Source organism: Thunnus maccoyii, chromosome 16 (assembly GCF_910596095.1).
Source record: "Thunnus maccoyii chromosome 16, fThuMac1.1, whole genome shotgun sequence".
NCBI classification, from domain to species: Eukaryota; Metazoa; Chordata; class Actinopteri; order Scombriformes; family Scombridae; genus Thunnus; species Thunnus maccoyii.
In genome coordinates, this window is record NC_056548.1 from 10,074,147 (window position 1) to 10,099,283 (window position 25,137).

Consider the following 25,137-nt stretch of genomic DNA (forward strand, 5'->3'; position numbering starts at 1 on the left):
AACAGAATTTGGCTGGCTGTTTAGCTTTTTTTTTGTTTGACCGGCTTGCGTTCTGTAATCCTCTAAGAGCCAACTTTGTTGACTTTGACGAGGCTGCCAAATATCAGGCGCATCAATACTGCAAAAAGGTCGAACTTAGGTTTGTTGGCTGAGAAGCCTTGTTCTGTATAATGGGTGAATGGACAAACAGCATAGCACATTTTCTCTCATATTAATTAACATAAACAACACCAGAAGAGTTGAGAACACTAACAAGCACACAGACAAACAGTAGCTTGAATCTGTGCATTTTACTCAAAGTGTAGCCCAGAGATACAACCCCCTATATTTGTGCCAGCAGGCTATTATGAGGTCAAAACTACACTTCAGGAGCACAACAAGGGATTATAACAGTACAACAAATGAGTGACAAGGTAGTGAAAAAACTCATCTTAACCCATGAGAAACTGCATTTACACAAGAATTCTGCAGAATTTATTGCCACACTTCTGCTTACTCATGACCATGTAAAGGAAGTAACTTCCATCAGATAAGAAATTGATATGAGAAAATGGAAGCACTGTAACCAAACAAAACCACTCTGAGTGCATCATACCGTGGTGGTGTTGCTGGTTGGAATTTTGCAAGGTGAGCGATAAAAATATTTCAATGCATTAAATGAAAACTCTATTTAATTGAAAGTAATACTAATTATGTGGAAGTATGTGGAATTAGGTTTGAATCTGCAATTCTGTGTTGCGGCTCCAGCATGAGACCAAACTTCTCGCTGGGAGTGCAGTATCTTTACAGAACCTTGTGTTGGCTGCTTTGGGTTAGATGAATTTATTCATGCAAACCTAGTTCTAACTAAGTTATCTATTAATCTCTACACTAATGAGCTGTACTACACATAGACACATAGAGTTCTGCTGTGCATCTACTATGGGGTTTTACTAAGAATCTATTGTCCAAGTCTAAATGGTGGATGGCAGGATGTCACCTTTAGCTGTTTGGCACACTGAAAGAGAAGTTGGCAGGGAAGGAGAGAGAAAGGAAGTGTGGATGAAAGGCGGAAACAGTAAAAGACAATCACCTCAGAGGTCAAGAATATTCCTGTGGTGCACGTATTACATAGCATAACCTCAGTCACTCAAGTTGAACACACACTAGGCTACGTTTGCGTGTTCCAACATCTGTACTCAGAGGTTTATGCTCACTGAAATATTGCCACTAAATCAAGAATTTTGGCTGAACTGCATTTGAACCTAATTTGAGTAAAAGCATGCGATTAGTGAAGCCACCACGGAACAAACTAATCTGCATGCAAGTACCAGAACTGATTTGCATTCAAGCACGCAACTGTACAAACACTGACAGTCTACCTAGCTACAATGAGTGACTGAGAGACTGCCTACATGTCTGCCTGCACGGTGCCATGGTAAAAAGAAGAATGCTACAAGAATAAGCTGCCTTTTCTTGCCAATAATGCTCTTTGGATGACCTTTGCTCCAAAAGGAAATTTGGTGGCAGCTACCACATCTTTGTGTTCTGTAATGAGAGAAATTCTGTGATTTGAGCTACATTCTGTGTACTTAAGATAGACAGGCCATATTTACCAAACTACAAAAAAATCTAATAAAAAGAGGTCAAACTGCCATTGATCTTTTTTCTCGCACAACAGTAAATAGATCAAAGAGGTAATTTGTCAAAAGAAGTCATTGTATTCCTTGATGCTAATCCTCATGAGAAAGTCCTGTGTGAGTCACTGCTGACTCTGGCAGAGCAGGAAATCCATAGGTAATACAGTAGGGTTGGGCATGAAGGATTTCAAAAAAATCTCCCTCTACTTTGTCTTGAGAAAGGCTTCGGAAAATATGTTCTCTGAAGATTTACAAAGGATTCATACGCGCGCACACACACACACACACACACACACAAGCTTACATGTGAGGGGATGTAGATGTCGTAGGGGTTGCCTGAGTCCACATCGATGACATGGAAGCCCACGCTGGAGCCATAGATGACCTTTAACCTCTGACCTTCCTCCACTGTAAGGTCAACCAGCTGGGGACGGTGCTGCAGCTCAGTGAATGACTGATAGACAGAGAGCAAAACAGAGGAGGAAGAAGAGAAAAAGTGAAGCAGGGTAAGAGAAAGGGGAAGGCATAGACATTCAGGAATAGAGGGTGATAATGGAGTATAGTAAATAGAGTGAGAAAGGAAACAAATGACAAATGATTGATCCAACCAAACAAAATTTTGAGATATGATGGAAAACATTCAAGGCTCATAGTCATATAGTATACATATAATAGGTCTGCATCTATACATGTGAATGAATGAATGTATGTGACGGTTAATGTGTGTATGCATTTGTTTCTACTTCTGTACCTTAAAGGCCATGAACTTGTGGTAAGGTTTGGGAGCCCAGGCATAGATTTCCACAGAGGTCTTCAGAGCAATCACCAGGAACTTAATCCTCTCATATTTAACTAGAAACATGACAAAGACAAATACACATGTTAAGCATAAATGGAATAAAGAGTCACATTCATTTTTCCATTTGCTTCAAAGCATGACTGGCTGAACTTTTCGATGTGATCACAAATACATTATATATGTTACATTTTTAACATGTATTGAAAGATGACTGATATGACATTTTCTATTTCTCAAAATCAGAGCCGCATTTAAACCCTGTTGCCTCCCAGTACAAAGAGCCCACTCACTGACACAAATCTCCTGACTGAAGACAAAGATGAAGAGCGAGAACCAGAAACAGCTGTTGTGCTAGTGTAACCAGGTAAAAGGCAGACAACATTTCAGCTAAAAACTGGCATATCAAACCAAACCCCATTTGTTTTTATTTAACAACAATTTCAGCCCACTCTGGAATGACAAGCCCAGTCAAAATCAGTCCAAAATATCAGCCTCTACATATGTGATCCAAATTAATTACTTCATCATTCATACACACACACATACACACACCCTTACCAACTTTATAATGCACACAGCCCTCCAGTTCCCCAACTGTAATCCAACCCTGCTTCTTCTCTACTTCCGGGTCGTTGTGTAATATTCTGTTCCTCAGCCAGGACAAGTAGTAGACACGCAACTTATTCTTTTTCCCTGAGAGAGGACGGACAAAGGGAGAAAGAGAAATGAGATCAAATTTACTGGAATAGGGATATAACCCCAAAATAAATTGGAAACCTTTCTGGGTTCCTATTAAAAAGTACACAATGGAAGCTGATCTGGCCATTGTGACTGTGCTAGATGTGTACTTTGAGAGTAATGGAAGAAGAACAAGCATGTTATGAGCTACAATCTGCATTTCTGTGAGGTAAACAGCACTCTGCTTTTTCATGTGTGAGCTGGCATGTTAAATCAATCCAGATATGAGCATGCATTAGTGTGTGTACATACAGGGTGAATGTGTATGTTAGACCAACCAGATATGGTGACTAGCACATTGAGCCCCTCCAGCACATCCATTTGTAGGAAACGCCGTCTGGTGATCAGGTTATACACTTTTCCCTGTCCACTTCGGTCAAGCAGCATTAGACCGTTCTCCGTCCCCACCAGAAGGTTCACACCTGAACAATACACAAACATGCAAGAGTCAGAGACACAGACAGATACACAAAAAGACATGTAGAGGTATTCTGAGTAAAGATTTTCCTATTTTGTTTTTGTTTTTTAAGTAAGATGAAGGATGTACCCCAGAGCGCAGCACACAGGATCTCAGAGTTGAAGCGTTTCTTGTATTTGCGGATCTCTGGTGTGTCACTGTGGGGTCTGATGTTTGTAGGGTTGACGTTGACCACAGAGATCTTTCTGGCTTCATTTAGCCTGGCTTGCTCTTGCCTCAGCAGTTCATTCGCAAACATGGCTGAGATACCACAGAAGAAGAGAGAGATGGAGAAAAACTGTTTGTTGACAACTGTGCAGACATTACAGGTGCAAAACAAATTCACACAGTTGGCTTTTCTACTAATGACGCTCTGGATTGACTAACTGAAAAATAGTTGCCTGTTTACAATAAAAATGTTCTGGCTGAATAAATGTAATGTGCGACCAAAGCTTTTCTATGCTTTCCTTACCTGCCGCTGAGTTCTCATTATCATCGTCACTCGGGGAGGTTTGATAGACACGTGGATCGACAAATGGGGTGAAGGATGCTTTGGACCCGCCCAAACCAAACTGTAAGACAAAAAACATGAGCAATTACTTTGTAGCAGCCTACATATACTGTATAGACATAAACACACCACCCAGACTAGCCTAAACCTATACCAAGAACATATTAGTATCTCCAATTTTGTTTTTCTTATTTCACAGGCATAAACATACATCATATCAGGATGTAAAAATGGGCTTATCTGATCAGGATAACTACAAAAAAAGGCTGAATTTGTTTTCAACCTAGTTATTTCTTTCTTCTATGTGAAGTTAGATAATTTATTGCATTAATTCAATTCATGTTTTATTTACAGCACGATATGCAGGATTGTGTGTGTGTGTGTGTGTTTCTGACCTCAGCCATGTCGCCAAGTTCCTGCAGGGCTGTGGGTGTGGCTGAGGGAGAGTTGCTCTGCTGTACCAGGTCGGGGAGGTTACCATGGTTACCGAACCCATTGCTCTCTGTGTGACCACCTCTCCTCCTCTCCTCTGCCTGAAAGTTGAGAGTTGATAAACGAAGGGAAGAGGAGATTTGATAGTGAGAGAAGTGAGGAGAATAGAAAAAAAAGAGATAAAGATGGTGATGAAGAAGCAAACTGTACCCAGTTTGATGGTAGAATATAAACAAAAACAGTATTTTCTCTGTTAATTTACATTCTTTTATCTCTGAACCCATGTGGCTCATGTGTATATGTGCACATTCATCACCTCTCTCATCACTAGAGTGCCGTCCTTGGAGCTATTATAGGCATCTCCCAGAGAGTCCTCCGTCAGCCCTCCATACGACTCACTGCTGCTCTGCACTGCTGGCCTGCAACGCACACACACCACAAACACACACACAGACCAGATCATTTACAAAGCATTTCTGCCAAAACTATACTGACAAGCTACTGGCGTGGCACATATTTCAAAGACATGCATATCCCATCACAAATGAACACTGACAGGTCCAGCTTGAAAAAAACCAAAAAAAAACCCCAAACCACATAGAGAGAGAAGAAAAAACAAAAACAGAGGACAACTTACATGATGCGGGGTATGTCGCTAACAGCAACTGTCCCATCATGCCCCACCGTCTCCCCGTCCTCATCACTGCTCTCTGATTCTTCACTGGAGGACGAGTAGTCTGTCACCTTCATAAGAACGCAAGATGTAAAAACAAAAATGCAATCCTTAAATAAAGAGAATTGGTGAGAAACCCTCTGAGAATAGAACACTGAGATAAGAAGAGGAACTTATTAGGGTAGTATCTAAATTACCCACCAATACTCATGTGGACTTTTGTGGACACACATTTTCAAAATCTCAGTGTTCAGACAGTGGAGAGGAATAATTATTCAAATGAAGTTAGGTCTCACAAAATTGTAAAGAGTGCAGGTAGTGAGTGGTCTGTGCGATTTGTGGTCCTAATCCACCTTTTCCCTTCTCTGGCTGTGTTGGCAACACTGTTAGCTGAATAAATGTCAGAGCTCATAATCCTTTGTCTGTATTCTGTATTCTTCTAAATCTCTCTCTCTCTCTCTCTCTCTTACTCTCTGCATAGCATGTGAGTAGATCTTTTATTTAACTGTTCATAGTAAACAGTGGTCCATATGGTCTCTGTGGTCCTGACCAGTTGCTCGGTGGTGTCACAGGCAGACCACTGAATTGGCTAAAACTCCTTCTCATTTTCATTTTCAGTTTCATCCGAGACTACCATGATTATGCAGGTAGCTTAACTAGTTAAGCAAGTTATTCATATTCTTTTAGGAGTTCACAGGCAAAAATACGTTGTTACTATGTATACTGTTGCAGTTCTCTGGAACAGTGATAAGGGATCTCTAAAAACAAAAGCATACCTTGAACTTTTGACAAAGAAATGTTCTTTTAATAGTCAATCATAAGTCTGTTTGTTTTGCATGGGGTTTTTTTAGCCATTATTGCCTGACACAATGATCTGTCATCCTGCCATTACCACAACAGCTTTTATAACAAAGCTTGTACTGTAGTTTTATTGTGTTTTTATTCCCAGCTATCTTAATTGCAGGCAATCAACGGGTGATTGCAGTCTTGTGTTTACCTTTATTATTGCCATATATCTATCATCTCTCATTATTATAAATGTCATCCTACCTTGACTGGAGGTCTGCTCCCCTCCTCTACTCTCAGTTCTCTGAGTTCCTTAGCCAATGCACTTAGGTCCTGCAGAAAGAGACAGAGGAGAAGAAGAGAAAGAGGCAAAGTCATTTAGTTCATCTGTTCTTTATCGTCACTCTCATAACCTGAGGAGTGAGAGACCAAATCACATACGAGGACGAGGGGAGCATAGAGGAGCAAAGAGTAGGACAAACCATCAGCATCATGACAAGAGGACAACTGATTTGTTGCCACACAAACATCCGGGGCTATAAACATAGGTGTCCTGGAACAAGAGTGCTTATCTGAGGCCACTTCATTTTTTTTGATTAGCAACAGTAAAATTTTTATTTTGTGACCTGAGAGGTGAGCACAGATCAGCACTTTTATTCACTCGAGAGCAAATATGATGTACACGAGTCATAAGTAGAGAGAGGTACAAATAATCAGGCTTGGTGTACTACTGGAGTGCAGCATAAATCTGCACCCCCTCTACCAATCACCCCCATGCCAGAAGGCCCGTTGTTACTCCCTCCCCATTCAACCCAGCTGATGGATCAGACCAAATCATGCAGACGGGGGGGAGGACCGTCATACACGGTGGGCTTACCAGCTCCTCCTGACCCGTAACCGTGACAACAGAGAAACAGGAAAAGAGATTCAGAGACTACTCAGGTGTTTGGCAGTACAGGTTACACACCTGCACATACCCACATACACACACAGATCACACAACACATGCATGTCTACACACAAACCTGCAAAAGCACAGGTCCGCGTACACTCTTTCAGGTATGTGTGTAGAAGCACACATGCACTGCCGTCGTCACAACACCCTGATATTTACAAGTTAAAAAATGAAGAGAAAAATCATCTTCTTGTGAAGCCAACTAACTCCACCACGCCAGTGGGGGAAAGAGAGGCTCTGAAGATCGAGGCAAAGGAAAAACCGGGGTAAAGGAAAGGGGACTCAAGTGTTACTAACCTCATCTATGGCTTTCTTATAGCTCTGAAGAATGGAAGGAGAAAGAGAGAGAGGCAGAGAAAGAAAGAACCAGATGAATAGCAGAAAAAAAAAGAAGACGGGGCCTGTAGAGGATTCCCAGAGAGGAGATTGCTGCCATAGAAAGTAAATGTGTGTGTGTACGTGTGTGTGTGTGTGTGTGTGTGTGTGTGTGTGTGTGTGTGTGTGTGTTGTGTGACTCACTGCAGGTCTGCTGGGTCTGGCTGATTCACGGCCCTCCTCCTGTTTAGGCTTTGTCTCCTGATTGGCTCCCGGAGGGGATCCTTCCTGCTTGGTTTGACCTATCAAACCGAACAAGGGCATAATTACACATTTGACCTACATACATAAAGAATCTTCACATGAGAATCACCAAAAGCATTTATTAAAAAAAAGATGTCAGTTTAAAAGACTGGTTCCAAAGCTGTTTGTCTTAAAGGATTTATCTAAATTTGTTCAAACATGTTGTGAAGATTTTGTGTTTGATACCAGTTTGTATTTTGACGACACTGACTCCCAACTTGATTGCAAAATGACAGTGACCTGTCCAACCATACTTCAACCTCCACCCCTCTCACTGTGCCATGTGTTTGTCAGGGGGAGATCCATGCATATCTTAGATATCCCTCTGGCCTGTTGTTTGACACATCGCTCTACGCCTCTCTCTATCTGCCTCTCTCATTTCCTCTCTTCTATCTCTCTGGAGGCTGAGAGTAACAGGGCACATCAGACAGGTTGATCAGAGCAGAACTGCAACTGACAATGTCCCGCTGATAGCCTCTGAAACATGATGAAGCCCTGTGAGTGTATGTGTATGTGTGGTTCTCCATTTGCATACTGCATACACATTACTTCCATGGAAATGCGTCCACTAGTTTATGTCTGTTTTCATTTTATGCGTGTGCGCGAGTAAATGAGAGTATTTTTGTGTGTTCTAGATTTTGTGAGTACCTCTCCTCTCGGCTGAGCCTCCCTGAGATGAAGGGGAGGAAGATGACGACGAGTTGGAGGAAGTTCTTTGCAGCATGGCATCCAGGGAGAGCTCTGAGCGTCGTAGGTCTGGGTTACTGAAAAAAGGATGAAAATCTTTTCATGCATTTCCCAGTTGTTTATTGTTAAAAACATGCATATAATACAGAGGTATGAGTTGCAGGAGTGATATGTCCTAGGTATCTTCTGCAATATAAAAACAGAATTGATGCAGCATGGTGGAGGTTCTGCTAAATGATGTTGAATTTTATCTAATTTAACACCTAGAGCAGTCTATGGTAACACTACATATCAGCAGTTTTTTGTAATAACATAAATATACAATAAAAATACAGTAAAGTAAAGTTAAAAAAAAAAACCTATCAAAACAATTCTACTTAAATGTGTTAAGTGGCTCAAATGAGACTATAAAGGTGACTTCAGATATTTAACTTAGAGGTGCACAGTGTGCTAATATGAGCTTTACCTAGCGCGTATGAGCTGAGAACCCGTGCGAGGGCCCAGACCCACTCCTCCATTAGGGGAGTTCTTCCTGACCAGGGCTGGGGAGATAGAAGTGGTCCTTTGGGGGACCTAGACACACAAACACAGAGATAATCACCACAACTAGTTCGGCTTGGCTTTAATCCCGTCATGCTTGTATCCAGAATGTTTTAAATTAATATATCATCTATATATCTGTGTGGTTGTATGGTAAAACACAAAGACCAGCACATTTACTGTAACTGTAGGTGGTGACACTAACTACTCTGCTACTGAGTAATAATGATCAACCTGTAGTTTTACACCTGTCCTAGTTAACAGTGTCAGTAAAGCCAACATTAAAATAAAGTAAGAAAGTTAATAAAGAAAGTTAAAACATTATATAAACAATATACATTCAAATATTTGTAAGCCACAACAAATCTATACATCATCACTGATTGTGTGTTTTTCTGATTCTCTGACCTTGGGTGGGATATCCTCCTCTCTCAACCAGGCGGTTCTATCCCGATCCTTGTCCCTGTCCCGTTCCCGATCTCGTTCCCGCTCCTCCCTGCCGGTGATACGCAGCGGTAGGGGTGTAGGTGTGTCAGAGGTGGGGTCTGAGTTCTGGCGGGGCATCTCAGGCCTGGGGGAGCCCACGCTGACGCCCTCACTAAGAGCTGAACCCGTCTGGTCCTGCAGTGACTGAGAGCCAGACATGGAGCTGGAGTGGGTTTTCACTGGAACCAGGTGAGCCATCTGTGGGAGGGAGAGAGACAGAGGAAGAGGGAGAGATGAAGGGAGCGAGACGGGTGTATGGGAGCAGGTTGAGGTTGGTGGGGACAGTGATATGAAGGTATGGCGGAGAGAGGGAACAAAGGAAGTAGAGAAAGATGGAACAGGGTCAGATGGGGGAAAAATGAAGAAAGAGAGAGAAGAAGAAGGTAGAAAGGATGGATGGAAAAAGTAGTAGAACAGAGAAAGCAGATGGTAGGAGGAAGAAAGAAAGGATGGAGAAACAGAAGAAGATCAAAAGGTAGAAGTAAAGAATAAGGAAATGGGAACAATATGATAGAGAAAAATGAAGGGAATGAAAAAAGGTAAGGTAGAGGGGAGGGAGAAGAAAGGAGACAGTTAACAGAATAGAGGAAGAAAGTAGATGCATTATGAAATTAATGAAAAATGAAAATTAATGAAAATGGAAAATTTGTAGGGAAAGAAAGGACAAGAGCAGAAAGTGGATTGAGATGAAAAAAAGGAGGATAGAAAGAGGTAAGGCAGTAAGGAGGGAGACAGATATATGATAAGAGTGTTAGATTGATTGTTATGGAGACATGAACTTTTTAAAAAGGGGTTATAATGAATATAAGAGGTCTGTGGTTTGGAAATTCTGCTCACTAGTAAACACATCAATCACTCACTTGCCTTCTTTTGCACACACACACACACACACACACACACACACCTGTGGTTCGATGGAACGGTGGATGGGTGGGGTGCGGGCGGGCTGCATGCCCCCGCTGCTGAAGGACTCTGAGCGGGGAGGGAGGGAGGGGTCGGAGATGCGGTTGGACAATTTGTGCTGCAGCGCTGGAGAGCTCTGTCTGTTCAGCTTAGATCGTTCCTCCACCTGGGACAGGTCACATACCACTGTCACTCACAGCCCAACACGCAGAACAACTAATCACCACACTTGTACCACTCTGGGTTATCGACACCCTAAGCACCCCTGCAAGCCACCAGACGACCTAAACATCGCTCAACTCTGTGGGACAATAACAACAACGTGGTATGTAACTGACCTGAATGAACGTTGATGATTGCATAAGGAAGTGATACTGTTTTTTACTTCTTTTTGTTTTGGTGTTCTATTTCTACAAATCCAATGTTGAGAGATTCAGTGGAAGGCTTGTTTTGCCTGTCATAACCTGCCTTAACGGTCTCCTTCATATATCATTGGAGCAAATCCAAAAACATCAACAGAATATACAAAATCTAAACTGGCAGGTTTGTTGATACAAATTTGGCACACAGAGTCGCACTTTGTTTCTCACGCCTAGTTGTTTGTGTATGTTTATCTCCATGCCCCACATACAGTTGAGGAGTAAGAGCATCTGATGGCTATGCATGAAAGGTCAAGAATTATCCCTAATCTCCTTTAGCAGACACCACATTCAAACCTTAATCAAGGATTTGAGCACATGCAAAGGTGTGCACTGATAGCGTGTTCACACCTGCGAAACCATGTTTGATTGTTTGTATATGTATGACTTTTCCCAATGACTTGTGGGAGTGTGTGTGTGCGCATCAATGCCAACGCATACCAAATATCTGTGTGTGAGGAAAGGCAGAAAGCTCCTCTTGCCAGTGTAATCAGATTATCAGATTATCTGCTGTGCAGTAAGAGAGGCCTCCAAGGAATGCTCCCAGCTTCCCAAATCACACTTTTCCACTCTTAACAATCTACTCCATGATCCATGGAGAGTTGAGTCATGGATCAGCAGGGCATAATGTCAATAGCCCCCAGGTAAACATGCGTGTGCAATGAGAACTATCCCCTTTGGAGGCTCTCTGTAATTCCACATGAGCTCATAATCTGGTCGGATTATTTGAGATTATGACCTGGGTCAGAACAGCAATGCAATACTGTGTCATTCCTCAAATCTTTGCTAGTTGCCTGCTAGGGAGTCAACTACAATAAGGTAACTGGTGATGTAAACTCAAAACAAAAAACATCTACAGTATGGTGGCAGAAAAGAGGACTGTGTTTTTCCAACATATTAGTTGTTCATTTGGGATAAAAGGAAGCTAAACAAATGTAGACAGATAGTCATTAACTATAGAGAACCAATGGAAAAGAAACCTATACAGAGATTCAGGAGAGGGACTGCTGTGATCAAAGTCAGGTCATTAGAGTTTGATCTGTAGAGGCAGTCAGAGGTTAGCATGAACTTCAACTGACCTACGAGAGAGATAGTTTACTATTAAGAAAAAATCTCCTCACAGAAGAAAAACCTTTTGGATGGTGCTGCTTATTTCTGCAAATTTTGTGTATTAGTTGTTTTGGTTTTGCTCCAGTCTACCACCCAAAAGCTCTTTCCTACTATGGCAGAGATTTAAAGAGGTAAAACAGAGCATTGAAGGAAGTTAATTTCGACCACTGCTGCATCTACACTAAGAAAGGACAAGGAAAAAGACAAATGAAAGTAGTTGGAGGAGAGAGCGCATCCTCTGAGGATCCAGATTTGCTGGAAGGATTCCACCACCACTTGGCCAGCACCCATCACCAAGCTTGGAGAATCATTGACTGGTTAACTGACCTAAAAGAGAGCTGGGACGGGTAAGTTTCCCAGATGACATCGTCACCAGTATGTCTAGGAGCCGGCTTGCCATGGTGCATTGTGGGGCATTAGATGATAAGAGTGACTTGGGGGCTGGCACAGTGGGGGAATTGAGGTCAGGTTGTAGTAACTAAGCTACCAAGGGATCAGGGTGATAATAAACTGTCCCTGAACACTGGCACCTCCTCTATGGATCTCAGTCCCAGTAGAGAATATTTTCAATACAAATTAATACAATTCCAGTATATGTGCATTAACATGTATGTACAGTTTGTATGCATGTTCTTGTACTTCTATCTTTGTGGAGACCAATTTGACTTTTAGAACTTGAGACAGTGAATATTTTTCAGAAGTGAAGACATATTTGCCTCTTCTTCACAGTGACCTGTTTGAGTGTTGGTTTTAGGATTAAATTTATAATCAAGTTTAGTTTAAGAGGTGTTATCAGTTTTGATTTATGGCGAGATGGGCATATTTTTTGGGTTACAGTTTTGTGTTTAAAGGGCGACTCCATCTGTGTTTTTTTTTTCAGGTTGTTCAAATGGAAACGCCCACAGCCATTAGCAAAAAGCAGTGACTTGGGTTAGAGGGTTATTTTTTAAACCTTGAGCAGCAGCAATAGAGAGTGCTCCATTTGTGTGTGTCTGTGCGTCTGTTAACACATTTAGCAGAGCAGCAGCAACAGTAAGTGCTCAGTCTGTCTCTGTGGCTATTGGCTAGGTGGGCTGAGGATATATATCGTTTATATGTAGTAATGTCATCATGCAGAAACCTATGTCAGGTCATGTGGGAAGAAGTTTTTAGGGGGGCTTTGGAAAATGGCATTTTGACACTAAAACATACACACTTCGACCAAAATTTGAATTTTAGGATTTGAATACATGTGGAACACTGCTGGGAAGCTACAGAATGATATATAAACCTTAAAAAAATGGACTTGCCCTTTAAAGATTAGATTCTGAATAATTAATTTCTAATTTGTCCTTTTGTTAGTTACAGTAAATGTTTCATCACTTGTCAAGTTAAGTTGACATTTGAATTTGGAGCTACAAAAGAAATGTGTGCACCAAAACCTTCATGTGGTATCAACCAGTACTAAATGCAACAAAAAATGTGTTGAGATGGTTGAGTTTAGAGTTAGGGGCTAAGAAATACATTATTTTAATCACAAATATAGAAGTACAAACATATGTGTGTGTGTGTGTGTGTATGTGTGTCTGTGTTCTTATATACATGTGCTTTGGAGAGAGGTCTAGCACTCTGCTCCAACAGATCTGATGCAGATCTGGGTCTGGGATCCAAAGGGAGAGCCATAGGGGGAGCAGTGAGGAGTAGAGGCAGGTGAGATTAGGTGGGGAAAGGGGGTCTGGTTGGACAACTGGACGTGGGGGCGGGAAGATGGAGAAAATTTGTGGGTCATGATGTCAGGAGAGAATGGAGGGGAAAGGGTGCATGGGGAGGTTGAGGGTGTGCTTTGTGGAGAGGTGCGAGGAGAAAGGCCCAACCAAGGAGCTGGAATGGTTGGAGTGTTGGATACCAAGGAGTTAGAGGAGCGACTACTCATTAGATGGCCTACAGCCAGGCTCCGTGTAACCATGTCTCCTGGGGTAGAAGTGCGAAGGTCACACATAGAGGAGCTACCTCTTACTGCATCCTGCATCCTGCCTCCAAATCTCTCATTCCTTCTGTCCCTATCAGAAGTAGGGCTAAGGAATTGATTGTTACCAGGGACTTGGAGGAAATTACAAATGCGGGGGGCAGGTGAGTAGGAGCTCCTCTCTCTTGGTAGGGCGGAGTGGAGAGCATTTTCAGGGAAGGATTTAGAGAGGGGGTCAATGAAGTCACATGGTGTGACTTCCCAGTCCGAGGGCAGCATAAGGCACTCGTGGCTGACGGCTGGCCTCATCTCTTTTCCCCACCCTCCCTGATGCTCTAGTTCTACATCTACATCTACTCTAAAGCAGGGTGAGTGCGACCTGGCGCGAGTATGGCCACTAACCAGTTTGATTGCAGGGTTGGACCCAGAGTTAGATCCAGACTGAGGTTTCCGGACCTGTCCTGGGGACTTAGGATGAGACTGAAGGGGCTTAGATTGTGGGTCTGGAGACAACAGCCCCTGGATGGCAGCCTGACTGGGGGCAGAGAGAGGCCTGTCTCTAGCCTTCTCTTTCTGATTACCTGACCCCAGAGGATAAGGGATGGGTACTGCATTAGACTGACTGATTGGCCCTTGACTGGAACGCTCTTTCTGGTTCTTACTCGGTCCCTTACTAGGCCCTTGGCCAGCAGCCTGGTTGTGTTCCCGGATGGGCCCTGGGCTGCGGCCCCTCTGACTCAGTTTCTGAGCCCTAAACTCTCGGACCTGCTGACTTATCTCCTGCTTCAGCCCCAGATCTAGCGGCTCCGCGGGGTCTAGTGAAATATGGATATGGGGGAGGTGGGTGGAGAGGAGCTGGGCAGCATGGGACGGGGTTCGTCTAGGGGCCTGAGCTCTGGGTTGGCCATGGGAGGCAGAGGATGAAGCTGGTTGGTTGAATGACTGGTGATGTCGTAGGTGAGAGCGGGGCGGGTTACCGTGAGCATGCTGCTGCTTCGGGACCTAGGAGTCAGAGTCAGAGGAGTTTGAGCAACAAAACCAACACACACAAAGGAGACATCACAGTATGATTATCAAAGCAGCGTTAATTCTCAGGCTCTAAAAATATGTTTATGAGTGGGATCCCCAAACATTCTCCTCCCATTTTCTTCACAGGACTGCTGCTTCAGGTAAGACCTGTTAAATAAGTTATTACTATAACATAAAAAGGCCACAGGGTGTGTATAATATACATTAGGGATGGAAAGGAGGTGCCTTTACTCACCTAAGAAAGGTGATTTCACATTTTGGAAAGAAACTCATCACATATTCATATCTGCATGCATGTCTTTGTATGTCATGGATGTTGTGACTTACCTCTTTAGCCCAGGCAGGCTTGTCAGTAGGATTGATGACATCTTTATAGTGGTAAAGCTGTTTCTTCTCTGCTTGCCTTCCATCCTGCTGCTGCTGCTGCTGCTGCTGTTGTTGTTGTTGCTGCTGCTGCTGTTGTAGAGACACCAGGTAGGCTCTCTCCTGCTGGAGCTGCCTCTGTAGCCGCTCTGCCTGCCGCTGCTCCTCTACCTGCTTACGCTTGTACTCCTGGAGGGAGAAAGGAAGAGGCAGTATGGGAAGGAGGAAAGAGGTGAATGACAGGAACGAGAAAACAGAAAGAAAATGAGAGTGGAAAAAAAGATTATGAGGAAGGCAGAAAGGGTTAACAAGAGGGATGACAAAAGTAGAGAAAGAGACATGGAGACAGAGATCAACACCAAAACGTAATTTTCAACCCATTGAATGATTAGCAGTGAGAAAATAGTAGTTGCAAATCATTCTTAGTATCTTTTACGACTTGCCAGATGTGTGGCGTTCACTGCTTTAGGATAACTTGCAGATCACAATCGTAAAAGTCACAATTGAAACTTGGTGTAATTTGCAGGAAGCTACACAGTTTTTTTTCCTCAATTGTTCTGTTTTGTGTGTATTTGCAAATACTGTCACCAATGCCAAATTCAGGTCATGCATTCACAAATGAACCGATAAACACAAATACTGACAAATGGGATCACATAGATGGAACAAGAGCACACGTTTCGCGATTAAAATCACAATTTCAAGGCTAATAATGGATAACGGAGACTAGGATATTATCAGACATAAGGATTCGGCATGAGTCAAGGGAGAGGAAGATAGGTACTGTAGGGAGGGAAGGAGGGATTGAGGCAGGAGGGATGGCAGTATGAAGGGAGGACACATCCCTGGGTTTCTGTGCTTGTACTCAGTGTAGTTTGTGGAGCTTTGCATGGATGGGATCTCAAAAGTTTTCCTTAAAGGCTGAAAATGTCTCTTTAAATAGGATGCAAAGGGAAGTGGACAAATACTACAAGACATAATGTGATTTCTTACACTAATAAAGCACAAAGCTGTTACCCTAGACAAGACTGGGAGTGCTCTGTGGAAAACAACTATGTCCTATTTTCTCCTGAATGTTCTTGCATTGTGTGGGCCAACATGATTCTCTACCCGCTGGGGAACTCTCTGAGATCCAGCCAAATTAAGTGCTTCACATGCAATCACTGATGTCAAGATATCAAATACAAGATTAGACATGAGCAAAAGCATCATGTTTCTTCAAAACATCGGTAAGTAACAGGTTGAGTGATTCCCTCACAGTTCCTCTGTACAACCGAAACGCAGGTGCATGCAGTGAGGATAAGGGGCCACACAGCACAGTTGGGGAGCAGTAGTAACACGTGGGAGGGCTATGGTTACCAGCAGTAACGCTTGTTCCTGTAGTAGTTGCTGCTGGAGAATCTCTAACTGCCTCTGTTCCTCTTCCAGCTGTCTACGGATATACTCCTGAGCAGCATGTAGGCACAAGGACATAGTAGATTGAGAGAAAAATCAGGAAGTCTGAGCATCCAAATAAAGACAAAGTGAGAAAGACAGAGACAGAAAGAGAAATAGAGAAGATAATCTCCTGAGATGGCTGTGAACGAGGAGAGAAGATAAGAGTCAGAAGCTACAGGAAGAGAAGGAGACCGTATTCTCGAACAATTGTAATGTGTTACAAAGGAAATAATGATGAAGAGACATAGAAAAAAAAAGATTTGAGGATATCTTTCCAAAACACTTGAAACAACTAAAAAGCGTGGGAAGAGAGCAACAGAGCTAAGCAGGACAGACAAAAAAAACACAAACCAGTCCAGCAGTAGGTTCAATGAGAGGACAAGGGGAAAAAAAATGTTAAAAGAAAGTTGGAAAGCTGTGCAGCTTCTGGATCTGTTTTTTTTAATTCAAGGAATCAGCTTATTAGCTTTAAATCCAACTTGTAGTCCAACTCATCTTTTTGCAATATTGGCAACATTTAAGATGCTGCAATAAAATATTGCATTATTGCAATATCTCATCTATTATCATGTCTTGGACATGATGATGTCCAAGAGATGGACATAATCAGAGAGGAGGAGGCAGTGTTTAGGTCTTTGCATGCAAGATCTATGAGCAGGGAAAAACAAAGATAGATTAAATCAGATTAAAATCGCCCGAGTTCTGTGTGTCTGAAACTATAAACCCCGTCCCAACAGAAAAAATAATCTCTGAGGTACAGAGGTAAACAGAGTGACTCAGAAAAGACATGAAGGACAGACAGAAAGTAGACTATAATCTAAGGATTCTGGACTTGAGTTTCACTTGTTTGCATCATTAGGTTACACATATCTGTAGCGCCGTACTACCTGTGTACATATCTGTATCTGAATAGAATCTAACAGCAAGTGTATGAACCTGTTCTCTCTCTGCATGCCTCCTCTCCTCCTCTCTGCGGAGCTGTTCCATTTCCTCGTAGCGCCTCCTCTGTTCCCTCTCATGCTGTTTCCTCAGCTCTCGCTCTCGCTGTTGCTGCTGTCAGGAGAACAGAAGCGCGAGAGGGACAGAACGTCAGTCAGGTTGCGCGATACATTTTGTATTTCCACGGAAATTCAAAAATCAAATCAATTTATTTCTATAGTGGGTCTTGGCTTAGACTAATTTATTAAATAAAAGGGAGAAATTGTGACAGTGCGTTCACACAGGACACAAATACACAAACACTTATGCTTTCATATTTGCACAAACACACATGCGTTTGCTCACACACGCTCACAGACACACACTTGGCCCATAGCGGAGGGGTCATGTCAGTTGAGTCGAGTCATGGCGCTTAGCCGTGCGTTGGGAGGCAAACCCTGGTGGGAACCCAGAGAGAGTGCACAGATTATGGGCTAAGGATTTCCTTCTGTAAATCTGCTCTCTGGAAATAAGAGAAGGACACTGGGGGAAGGCTGTGTGTGTACATGTGTGCGTATGTCTCTGTACTGCTCTTTCTCTTTGCTGCAGCCTCAACCAAATGGTGAATGTAAGGTTTCGTTAGTTTGAACTGTCGGGATTGGGTCCAATTATGGCTGCAAATATGTCTTTAAGTGTTTCAGAGGAGAGAGAATGGAGAGCCAAATAGAGGGCTTCCATTATGATTTGGTGTGTGAATTATATATAGAGTCATTTCAAATTGACTAGAGATACATTTCAGTGTACCTGAATTTATCTGAATGACCCTATCTGGTGTAATCCCAATAGTTTAACCTGCGCCACACATACTAAAATCATACATACTCATGTACACTTCCTAAGTTTCACCATTCACCAAGGTCAAAGGTCACAGTTAAAGCCTCCCCTTTAACTTCTTCCTGCTTACTTCCTCCAGCCGCTTCCTCTGCTCCTTCTGCTCCTCGATGCGTTTCTGTCTTTCAGCCAACAGTAAGCGCTTGTGCTCCTCGTTCTGCTGTTGCTCCAGCTGCTGCCGCCGCTGTGCCTCCGAGCGCTCCTTATTGGCCAGCTGGAGGCGCAGGAAGTCCCGCCTAAGGGTTGATTCCCCGGGGATGTTGATGATAGAGCTGTAAACAGACCAATGAGAGTGAACTGACAGTGATTGAGGATGTCAAACATGTCTTTGGAAAAAAAAAGTTGTAGAGAATGTGTTTGTTTATATGTTTATATGTGTGTACATTTGTAAGGACACTGACCTTGGTTCACCCATGTCTCTTTCTTCATCCTCCTCTTCACTGCCACTGTACTCGTACTCTGTCTCATCTGACGAAGAGAGAAAGTAAAAAATAAAGAATGAATAAAATAAAAGTGAGTGAGGTGATAACCAGCAGTGAGCAAAACCATTTTACTTTACATTGAGCATTTTTCACTTGAGCTACCTTTGGTCATTACTACACCGCTCACGATTTTGGCATTCCCAGATCTTCACTCCTTCAAGGCACTTTCTTTTAGCCGCTTTGAATAGGAGTATAAATTGTCATTTTACTGTGTGTAGCGAGGTGGAGAACATTAGCTCAGAGCTCTCTCAGTCAAACGGGGCTTAAAGCATAACGGAAGCAGAAGAGGCCCCGCTCTTCCCGAGACACATCCGCATGGACCTGTCCTCCGAATGTGATAAAAGTGACGGCTGCAGAAAGCCACTGTCTCTACAATGACAAGACATTTCTATACATCATCGCGACGTCCGCCCTGCGGTATGTTGTTTCTTGAAGCGGTTAATGTGGTTCTCGCTAGCGCAGTTCTGTGTGCGAGTGTCAGTCTATCACTCAGATGGAGTGTGTTTGTGTCGTGGTGGAGTGGAATACAACTTTGTCACTGTTATTTCCCGCTCTGCTGAAATCCAAGAATGTGACGTTACATGTGTGTCAGAATTTGTGTTGGTACACGTCTGAGAGGGTATTACATCTCACCCTTGCAGCTGTATTTCTCCAACGAAGTGCTTGTTGCTTGTGTGTATTTATGTGTGTATCTGAGAGAGCATTTCAGCTACACACTGAATGTAATGGGAGTGTAATGGGTTGTTCCTATTGGTTTTGGGGATGAGCTTTGGTGCCACATAATCCAAAGAAACAGTTTGAGTGAGAACCACTAATCATCTATCAAGCGCAACCACTTAATGAAACTGTCGCTCCATCTGCCATGTGTGTATAAATCTACTGGATGTGTGTTTAAATCCATATGTGCACATGTCTACAGCATATGTTCTTCCTCACCCCTCTCTCCTCTCTTCTTCTTGGTGCGGTCGATGTGGTCCTTCAGCTGGATGCGGACCTGCCTCTCGTTGGGCAGGTCTCTGATGAAAGGGTGTTTGAGGAGCTGCTCTGTGCTGGGTCTCTGGCTGTGGCTCTTCACCAGACAGCTCTCTATGAACGACTGGAACTTCTTCGACCTGAAACCACACACACACATTAAAAAAACTCATTGTAAATGTGTATATACAATATATATTGTAGTGAGTAACAAACGTTCAATGAATGGATAAATAAAGTTTTTTTTACAGATATTGAGCATTTTTAACATGTGATGATACTTGTTCTGGTAAGGATACATTGAGTAACATTTAAATTCTAACTTAATTTCTAATCTTTTGTTGGCAATTTTAAAGAGAAAAATCTTTACAAATACCATCATAGAGTTTCTAGGTTGTATTTACCCATCCATCCATTGCTCAATAGTCTTATTTCCAATCCAGTTTATTTCTGGACTCATTTTCCTGCTTTTAATAGTGATAGAAAACATGCACCGCAAGCGCAGTTATCAACATAAACACTCACCATTTCTTTGACTTGAGTCTGGGAGCGGGGTTGCGTGGGATGAGGAAGAGGGCTCTCATGGGGTGCATGTCACACAGCGCTAAACGGTCAGATATCAGATACCAAACACGGATGAGTTAGGGTGAATGTTTCTAGGTAATTGTGCTAAACATTATCATGGCATATAGTCAAAGCCAGCTGGGATTAGCCCTCACCTGATCAATATAAGCTGTCGATACTGATAACAATCTGTGCGTTACATTCATACAAACACACACACATCTACAGTATGTGTTCTTATCGAACGCCCATGCTGGTTATCCATCTTACTAAAGAACATGTAGCCAAAAATGGGCAGTAAATATTCAAACTTCATATTTTCAAACCTATCTTGACTATTGTTCAGCTAAAAATGTCAGCCAAAATAAAAGAAAAGACATTTAAAGACATACATGTTTTAGATCGATTATTTCCTAGCCTTCATTTCATCCTATGTGTGTAAAGTGACTGCCAGTTTTCACCAATTGCTGGCCTGAAGCACACACTGACATGTTCTTTTCCAACTGGAAGACTTTTTTTAAATGTCTACATGGGTATAAAAATAAAACAAGGATAGGACGGAACAACCTTGAAAAAAAAAACTGAATCATGTCCTTCAGGTTTACCATGATTAATGACCAACTGTAGCTTGGGCAACTTTACACCGAGGAGTAGCTTTTTTACTTAACCATAATTAATAGGAGGGAGGAAAAAAGTCTTGCTGCCTCCAATTACAACAACCATGTGCCAGCACCTCTAGGATTAAGAAAATAAATAGACAACCAATTATATATATCAGTTCCTTGGCCTTCATTAAAAATATGGCTAAAGATGAGTAGCATTGGCCTGAGCTGCAAAATGATCTGCCTCTGATTATAGTGATCTACTGTAGTAGCACTAAGAAATGTAGCAGAGAATGTAGGTTGAGATGTAGGTTATTGATTGAGTACGTACGTGGTGCTCCTTCAGCCATCTCTATTGCTGTGATCCCCAATGACCATAAATCACTCTGCAGTGAAACAGTGAGACACAGTGCATAAATACTCAAGGTGATCAAGAAAAGGCACAAGATATCTTCAGAGGGGGGAGAGGAGGTTGCCAAAGCACCTTGAAGTCATACGTGGCGTCGGGGTTCTCGTCACAGGCGATGACCTCTGGTGCCATCCAATATGGCGTCCCGATAAATGTGTTCCTCCTTCCTACCGTTCTGTCCAACTGGGCCGAAACACCGAAGTCCACTACCAGGCAAATGCACAAACACACAAAAAAATATGTCAGGGCATAGTGTGTAGCGTATTTAATGTGTGTTTTTGTCTCGGTTTTTCACTGTGTGTGGTTTGTTTATGTGTGTGTGTGTGTGTGAGTGTGTGTGTGTGCGTGACACAACCAGTGGGCTTTAGTGAATTTCATCATGGACTCTAAACAGGAATGAATTACCCACACAGACACACCTTATAATTCCCACTGAGCTTTAGGGAGAGAGCTAAAAAAAGAGAGAGAGAATCCCTTCTTTAGCAATCTGCACCACACCGTAAACATTGGCAGAGGTACAGAGAGATGAGTAGGCTTTATTCAGCATAAAAGAAAGAAAAGCCTCACAAAAACGCACGCAAACACACTCACACACACCTCTGAGCCATCTGAAACTTTATACCTCCTACTGCCCTCGCAATCCTAAAGCCTTTTTGTCAAGCAGGGTAAGATGACAGACTGACCTAGTTTGACCTCTGCATTCTCAGTCAGCAGGACGTTCTGTCCCTTGATGTCTCTGTGGATGACCTTGTGCTGATGGAGATGAGTCAGACCCTGCAGACAGCGACACAGACACACGGTGAAGGACAGCCACTGCAGCAATGAGCCATGTCAAGATTACCATTATTACTATATATAAAGAGCTCATTTCCGAAAGGAAGTGTCCTTGAGCAGGACTAGCAGCTCCAGGGTAACTGCTGTGTAGCTGACCTTGACCTCTGACCTCCCTATGCAGGGGTGGCAAGCAAAAAGATCCTTCCTTACAGAGGAAAATGTTTTTTGCAACATCATTTGGTAGCAGTAGTAGTTTGGTGGTAGCAAAAAACAGCATCTGAAGAACATTACTTTGTATTGAACATTTTATACTGTTCCTAACATAACCTTTATGCAAATATTTTATCATTTTGTCAGTATAATCAACCAACCAACTATTCATTACACAAGGAAAAAAAGTAAAATTTTGATTTTGGACATGTTGTCTCCATCTTTCATTAAGTATTAGGAAATTAAGAGATGTTTGCTCTTGCAAGCATAATTACATTTGCACACATACTGTAATATATAGGCATTTGTGTTCAATAAATCCAAGCTGAAATACAATATTGTCTATTAAGTATTTATGCTTTGACAATTTATGTACTAATTATTATTTTAATGTAGTCTCTTATATTGATTGTAAACTGACTGAAATTAAAGGTAAAACACTGAGAAATAGGAGACAGTTGAGAGACAGAGACAGTAAAAATCTTTAAAGGAAACAGAGGGAAGGCGGGAAGACATAGAAAAAGGACAGAAAAATAGAGAAAATCAGAAGACAGCCAAAAGGGAAGAAGAGAGCGGGTCAAACAGAGACAAAATGCAAAGCGACAGAGAGAAAGAAAAAGAGAGGAAGACCAAATCAGAGCATGGTGAGAGAGAGAAAGAGCGGAGAGCACGAAATAAGACGAGCAATGAGGGGTGAGAAAAGAAATATAAGTGGATCAAAGGAAATTGTTGCCTCAGTTCAGAGAGGAACGGTGACTGACAATATGTAGTGATGTTGCTGCTCCCTGTTTATCCCTCAGCACAAAAAATGCACATCCATAGCAGAGAAAAAATGTGAGTGGGAGAATGAGTAAGGTTTCCCAGGAAGATCTGATCGTGGGTTTCGATTCAATTCATCTGTCTAAACCTGAGTTAAACCTGACATGTTGATTTGACTTGTCTCTGCCAGATACAAAAAAAAGTGACGTTGCTGCTCCCTGTTTGAGGCTATAGCCCTCAGCACAAAAAAATGCACATGCATGGCAGAGAAAAGATGTGAGTGGGAGAATGAGTAAGGTTTCCCAGGAAGATCTGATCGTGGGTTTCGATTCAAATCATCTGTCTAAACCTGAGCTAAACCCGACATGTTGATTTGACTTGTCGCTGCCACATACATAAAAAAGAACATTAAATTTTTGATTTTATTAACAGTTTCAAAATGTTAATTTGTAGTTTTATTTGTTATATTTGTGTATTTTTGTTCCTGCTCCTACGCATGAATGCCTGAAGTTTATTTTTCCTTCTATGGTTATTTGTAGATTGGAATGTTGGAACTAAAGAGTACATGTACAGTTCTAGTTCTGCTGCTAAATTTCCAGTGCTTGGGAATATTTTTCTCCATAAATCAAGTCTGTTCATTCTTCAGCAGTATCTACTTAGAAAAAAAAAAAGGAAATGTTTTCTTGTGAAAAGCAACTATGAATGTTCACACCATCTGTTGTTGTTTTTTTCTTTTTTTCCTTTCAAAATCATTCAAGTAACTGACGACTGCTGATTCAAAGAGTCAAAATGACTCAACAGTTATTTCTATAGAGGTTTGAGGTCTGACTTGGCAACGTGGCCACTTACCCTGAGAATCTCTCGACAGATGTAAGCAGTCCACTCCTCTTTCAGAGAGTTGCCCTTGGTGTTCTTGATCAAATCTGTCACTGAGCCAGCTCCACAGAACTCCATGACCAGCTGCACACATACAAGGTTGATTATCGACTGTTCTGTAAAATCAAGCAGGTCTAGGATGTGTTCCAGACAACCCAGTAACTCCTATAAATCAACCTCCTGTGATAACTAGTGTATCTTACTTGTTTATTTATGTACTTTGTGGAATTCTTTGCCGTTGAACTGTAAAATATCTTCTCTCAGCTAAAAATATCAGCTTCTCTGATATTGTTATCAGCCTCATAACTCTGGTGCTAGCCAATCTCAACAAAGCACCAATAGTCATAATGTCTCTTGGATATATTCATTTTTATAGACCGGTACTGACACATGTGCACTGAATAAAAAGCGCTCTCTTCAACATGGTAGACTTTGGTAAAGAATATACACAGTATAATCACATTACTGTAATAGCATTAGTAATAAAGACAGAACGGTACCAGGCAATAAACATGAACAACACACACACAGACAGTCGTGTAACACACACTCTTTCTCTGTCACACTTTCCAAACACACACACACTGCAGAGACCACAGAAATTACTGGCATAAACTGACTCAACAGGATCATGAGATCACATGAATGAATCAAGTCCTTCTCTTGACCTAAACACAATGTGTCCATTCTGTCCATCCCTCTCCTCTCCTCTCCTTTCCTCTTCTCTCTCTCCTCTATCCCTGCATTACATCCGTGGATATCAGCGGCCAAAAGTTCAGCTGGTCAGTCCTGGCTTCGCTTCAAGCTCTCTCTTCATCATCACTCTGGATTACATAGAGAGAGGAAGTTGGCGAGTAATAGCTGGACCTCTCTCATCCAGGCTTTACACGTGTACTCAGACACGCAAAGACAAAAGAAACAAACTCGGACATGCATAAACATAAGGGGACACATGTAAAGCATATAAGCGTACAATGCATCGTCATGTTACTCACACCCACACACACACACACACACACACAGGGAAAACAGGCAGCTGTTGAGTCAGGGGGAATTATGCAGGCAGTAGATCTAGCTGCTGTGTGAATATACGCATGTGTTTGTGTGTGTGTGTGTCCTCTCATTGTTGTGTGATGAATGCTACATGATCAGAGAAGAGAGAGCTCCCTTAGA

At 42.3% G+C, this 25,137-nt stretch overlaps 1 protein-coding gene across 4 annotated transcripts in view; it reads right to left on the minus strand.

The window, feature by feature from the left end:
- tnika (TRAF2 and NCK interacting kinase a) overlaps positions 1-25,137 on the minus strand; it is a 62,139-nt gene that overhangs the window by 4,939 nt on the left and 32,063 nt on the right. Inside the window, exons 5-31 of one of the 4 annotated variants that reach the window (XM_042387960.1) lie at positions 23,938-24,048; positions 22,029-22,119; positions 21,421-21,551; positions 21,268-21,322; positions 20,296-20,374; positions 19,735-19,910; positions 18,718-18,784; positions 18,390-18,588; positions 17,444-17,560; positions 16,430-16,516; positions 15,035-15,259; positions 14,081-14,680; positions 10,206-10,370; positions 9,224-9,499; positions 8,742-8,848; positions 8,237-8,352; positions 7,490-7,587; positions 6,280-6,348; positions 5,194-5,300; positions 4,873-4,975; positions 4,520-4,657; positions 4,086-4,185; positions 3,704-3,874; positions 3,435-3,578; positions 2,977-3,111; positions 2,371-2,471; positions 1,924-2,073 (exon numbers count right to left, since the gene is read on the minus strand). In XM_042387960.1, coding sequence (XP_042243894.1) covers positions 1,924-2,073; positions 2,371-2,471; positions 2,977-3,111; positions 3,435-3,578; positions 3,704-3,874; positions 4,086-4,185; positions 4,520-4,657; positions 4,873-4,975; positions 5,194-5,300; positions 6,280-6,348; positions 7,490-7,587; positions 8,237-8,352; positions 8,742-8,848; positions 9,224-9,499; positions 10,206-10,370; positions 14,081-14,680; positions 15,035-15,259; positions 16,430-16,516; positions 17,444-17,560; positions 18,390-18,588; positions 18,718-18,784; positions 19,735-19,910; positions 20,296-20,374; positions 21,268-21,322; positions 21,421-21,551; positions 22,029-22,119; positions 23,938-24,048 — 3,918 coding nt within the window. The remainder of the gene's footprint in view (positions 1-1,923; positions 2,074-2,370; positions 2,472-2,976; positions 3,112-3,434; positions 3,579-3,703; positions 3,875-4,085; positions 4,186-4,519; positions 4,658-4,872; positions 4,976-5,193; positions 5,301-6,279; positions 6,349-7,489; positions 7,588-8,236; positions 8,353-8,741; positions 8,849-9,223; positions 9,500-10,205; positions 10,371-14,080; positions 14,681-15,034; positions 15,260-16,429; positions 16,517-17,443; positions 17,561-18,389; positions 18,589-18,717; positions 18,785-19,734; positions 19,911-20,295; positions 20,375-21,267; positions 21,323-21,420; positions 21,552-22,028; positions 22,120-23,937; positions 24,049-25,137) is intronic. The other 3 variants (XM_042387961.1, XM_042387962.1, XM_042387963.1) reach the window with 3 other exon arrangements.